General features: G+C 29.6%; 1 protein-coding gene across 1 annotated transcript in view; it reads left to right on the forward strand.

Moving 5' to 3' along the window:
- Window positions 1–2,230: 2,230 nt before the first annotated feature.
- The window catches only part of LOC105620829 (tyrosine-protein kinase PR2), a gene marked incomplete at its 3' end in the record, with an annotated part of 223,345 nt that continues 220,388 nt past the window's right edge, over window positions 2,231–5,187 (forward strand). Inside the window, exon 1 of the mRNA XM_012202305.1 lies at window positions 2,231–2,306. Coding sequence (XP_012057695.1) covers window positions 2,231–2,306 — 76 coding nt within the window. The remainder of the gene's footprint in view (window positions 2,307–5,187) is intronic.

A 5,187-nucleotide genomic window follows, 5' to 3' on the forward strand; every position in this document is an offset into this window, starting at 1 on the left:
ATATATATATATATATACCTATTTTTATAGTCATTCAAATTGCGCGCCGAATAAAATTATTAAATATACAATAACAAATGATTTATTAAGACCGTATATGTGCATACGCAATAAGTAAGAATTTAAAGCCTATAACGATCGAAGCTGGATCTTTAATACTTAAATAATTATATTAAATAATTTAATGTGAATTATTCATACATATATACTATATACAATATGTACATGCATATATTGCATATATCATATTTGTAGTCATATAGTCATTCGAACTGCATCGAATTAGTTTTTCGGACTTATAAAAGTAATTAAACTATTGTAATAATATCACAAATTAAATTGACAAGCAGTTTTTAATAATTTGATATTCGATCAAATCATGTTAGGCATCATATTAGGCATTACATTATAAAAATTGATGCTTGTCAATTTAATTCATGATACTATTACAGTATTGATTTATAAATCCAAAAAATAAAAAAAAGTGTTGACTTATTATAATATTGCAAACTTCTACACTTCTACATTTCTACACTTCTATTAATAAATTTGCAACATGTAAGTAACTTTAATTGTAATTAATTGTAATTAAGCAGATTGCAGAAATAGAATTACATATGTACGTAAAGTTATCGGAATGATAATGTAACAATACTTTTTGCAATTGTATTATTATACGTTTGAAATTACTTATGTAAATTAAATTTACATAATACTCTGTAAATACTCAAAATGTTAATATAATAAAAGATTATGTATTTATGAATTTAATATTTGAATGTATAATACATTGTAATATAATATAATACATTTGAATGTATAATACAATGTATTATGTACAATTTTGTAAAATTGCAAAATGTATTGTCACATTATCGTTTCTACATACATATTGTAAATGTATTTTTGCAATCTGTTTAATTAAAATAAAAAATTAATTTAACTTGATGCCTGATTGAACATCAAATTATTAAAATTGCTTGTCAATTTAATTCATGATATTGCTACAGGATTAATTGCGTTTATAAATCCGAAAAATTCGGCGCGCAATTCGAGCGATTACAAATGATGGTACCCAGGATGTCCTACGTAACTATGATCATTTTTCTGGCACTTCCGCTCTGACAAAAATTATTTTAAATAAAAGTTAGTCAGATTTTAATCGGCTACAAATTGCAATATCAAAAATGTGTAAAATATTTTTTAGGAAAAAAATCGAAGTAATCTTAATTTTTTTAAATGGCACTACATATTTTTTATTTCATTTTATATTGTAACTTATGTTAATACGAGTTCAGTGACCTGCTGTACTATGACCTTAAGATGATCTTAAAATCAGACGTATGCAATCAATGAATGAAAACGATTCTATTCATTGAAATATTATTTTATATTAAACTTTACATATTTTTTATGGCATTGTTCAGTAGAAAAAATATACCTGTAGACAAATTGAGGAATCGACGTAGCCATTTCTGAATTCGGTATTCCCGTTCACAATTATTACACATGTATATAAAAAGAAAGTCAACATAACGTGTAGTACTTATAGCGTGGCGTCGATACTTGTTACGATGGTTTTTGTGTTCAAGTCTTTGTCATTAGAGCAAATCGTAGTTCAGTTTCAATTTATCGAAAATGTATTCCTCTAATGAGAAAGTTGATATGTTGCTAATACAAAAATCTTTTTCTGCTGTAGAATATGTCCATATAAAATTTAATACAAATAAAATAATAATTTTTCACGAAAACATTTCCGTTCATTGATCCCACACGTCTTTAAGGTCATCTCAAGGACATAGTATAGAAAGTCATTGAATTCATCTTGATCAGTTGCAATATTATGAAGTAAAAAAATAAGTAGTACTATTAAAAAAAATTAGGGTCAATCACCTTGACCTTTTTTCTAAAAAAGAATATTTGCAAATTTTTAATATTGCAATTTATAGCCGATTGAAAACTGATTAACTTTTATTCAATATAATTTTTATCAGTCATCGGAAGTATCGGAAAAATATCATGATCACAGTTACGTGAGAGATTCTATATATACATATACATATAATGATTCATATTGAATTATTTGAGCAGTAAAGATCTAAGTTTAACTGTTATGTCAGTATTTCATATTTCTTATTGTTGAGTTTTCAAATATACGATTCTTATTGTTTTTTTATTGTTTATTTTTATTATATTTACATTTATTTTAATTCTAGATATACAAGGAGGAATGTCTCGCAATGGACCTGGTCTTTACGAGTTTCTTATGGAAGCTGAGTTGCAACAGTATTATCCCGGTATTCGAGGTATTATTTGTTTTTATTTATTTTATATCATCGATTATATATCATTAATTTGTTTAAAAAGGAATATGTATGCTTAAAAGGGATTCTTGATTTAAAGTAACAATAACAAAGACATTCAAAACTAATAAGAATCAGGAGAAGGAGTGTGCAAATTGTTAAATCAGAAAATTCATTTCACTCTATTTGATATGCAGGATATATATTCTAATCAATATTAGTTTAGGAATCCGCCAAGATTGAGGTTACAAATTGCCAAAACTGAAGTCGATTCTAATTACGAAAATCTTAAATTCTTCTGCGTGAACAAAGAGCAACTCACCTCAATAGACGCCAAATATATCATGCAGCTTTGGAATGATGTTAAAATTCACAAAGTAATACTTTTCAATATATGACTGAATTTTTACAACTTGTTAAGAAAAAACTATTTAACTCCAATTATATTGTCCGGAGTATCAAGTATATCTAACAAGCAATTTAAAATTGACAAGATCAAACTGTGGAAATGTTATTATAATCTCTCTTTTCAAACAATTTTTTAATGCAAGCGCTGGTACAACTACAAGAATAATAAAGTATTACGTACAGCCAGCTACGGCTGACTTTTTGCTATTTTTCTACAGTTCTGTAATAATTCTAAGGCTTTCTATAGATTTTTATCAGAGTTTCTATTTTTAAAACAGTTGCTATTGGATTGTCCGAAAAGTTCGTGCCGATTTTGAAGGAAAATTGAAATGCAGAAGATTTAAATTTTAGTATACATTTATTAAATTATATAGGTGTCATTCTGTTCAACAACCTTTCTCCATCTTTCAGGCAACTTGAAAATTCCGTCCTTCCAGAATCTCTCAGGTTTTTCAACGAAAAACTTTTCTAAGTGATTTTTACCTCGACCAAAGAGTTGAAGCTTTTTCCATTAGGAATTTTGTAATGATCGAAATAGGTGGAAATCAGAGGGCGCGAGATCTGATGAATATGGTAGATGGGATAGAACAACTGAGCTCCAACTTTTGTCGAGTTATCAAAGACACATGAGACCGCGCATTGTCCTGATGAAACACGACGCCCTTCCGATTCGCTATTTCTGGACGTTTTTGTTCAATTGTTGTCTTCAATTCGTCTAATTGGGAACAATACTTCTCTGAATTTATCGTTTCGTTGTTTGGTAAAAGCTCATAATACAGGATTCCTTTCCAATCCCATCAGACACAGAGCATGACCTCTTTTGAATGAAGACCGACTTTTGGGATGGCTAAAAGTGGGTCATTCCGCTTTCCTTAAGATCTTTTTCGCTCAACATTATTGTAAATGATCCATTTTTCATTCCCCGTCACTACTTGCTTCAAAAATGGTGTCTCCTTGTTGCGTTTATAAAGCGAGTCGCAAATGGAAATGCGATCCATCAGATTTTTCTCCGTTAAATCGTGGGGAACCCATACATCAAAACGATTTATGTAGTCAAGCTCAACAAAATGCTCGTGGATGGTGGCTTTTGACATATTTCAACATTTCTGCTAATTTATGTGTCGTATAGCGAGGGTTATTTTCGATTAATGTTTTAATCTGATCTTCATCTGTGATGGAGGGCCTACCCGGGCGTTCTTGATTTCAAGGTTGAGATCTCCAGTTTAAACTAGCAAACCGTACAGTTCTTTCAGCTACAGCACCTTCGCCATAAACAGCGCATATCTTGTTTGCCGCTTGTGGCATTTTTGCCTTTCCAGTAAAAGAAAAGCATTAAATATCTAAAATGCATTTTGTTTTTTTCCATATTCAAAAGCGTATAAAACTGACAAAAATTAACGTATCGCAATCAAATTTTTTTCCAAATATGTCTGAAGTACTGTCTTTTACGATATGTACGCATGTCATTTGTTTTCAATCGTTCTGATATATTCAGAACCTGTCCTTACGCCTATCAAAAATCGGTATGAACTTTCCGGACAACCCAATACTATGCGATATATCGACTAGAATTGGCTTACGTGGTACTTTACTTTTGTAGTGCGATGCCAGCCAGCCTTTAATTGGGAAAATTGTTTAAAAATACTTAAAGGCAAGAACTTTGAATAAAATTTACAGAAAGCGAACTATTGCAGAATTATCGAAAAATGGCAAAAAGTTGATGAGAACTGGCTGTCACGTGGTACTTCATTCTTTTAATAGGATGCCAAGTGCTCTGATTGAAAAATTGTTTAAAAATACTTAAAGACAAAAACTCTGATCAAAATCTATAGAAAGTAATAAAACTATAGAAAAAATGGGGGGGGGATTGCCAACCGTCAGACATATTCATTAAATAATAAAACCAATATTAAATATTCATTAAAAAGTTTAAAGAACTATCGTTAAAACTAGGGATGCACTGGAGAAAGTATCTTCTAAAACAAAATCTACAGAGAAAAGATTGTAATTTTGCAACAATGTATAAGATATTATAACATCATGAATATGCATACTTATTTCTAGAATATTTGTATAAGAGAAAATCAACAATTTAATGACCAAATTTCAACCGCATATATTCCTGGGTACTAATGATCCTGGGTACCCAACTATCATATGTCAGAAAAATGCCAAATAATACCGGACATCGGATATCCGGTGCAGTCAAAACTTATCAGAATTCTTCAAGTAGAATTCGTCGAGTAGATTTCATCATAAAAATTAATTTTGGTGATACTTGGAGGGCCATGCGAAGTTGGCACCCATTAAAAAAATTTTTTTTTTTTAGCTAAATCAGCTAATTTGACAACTAAGGTAACTATCTCTATTAATGTACCTTTAAACCAATTTGCTTATTACTGAATTAATTATTAAATATTGTAGCTTTCATTTTATCTGTTTGTAATCAATATTCGTTTTTCAATTTCTTTTCTAC

This window comes from Atta cephalotes, assembly GCF_000143395.1.
Source record: "Atta cephalotes unplaced genomic scaffold scaffold00029, whole genome shotgun sequence".
NCBI classification, from domain to species: domain Eukaryota; kingdom Metazoa; phylum Arthropoda; class Insecta; order Hymenoptera; family Formicidae; genus Atta; species Atta cephalotes.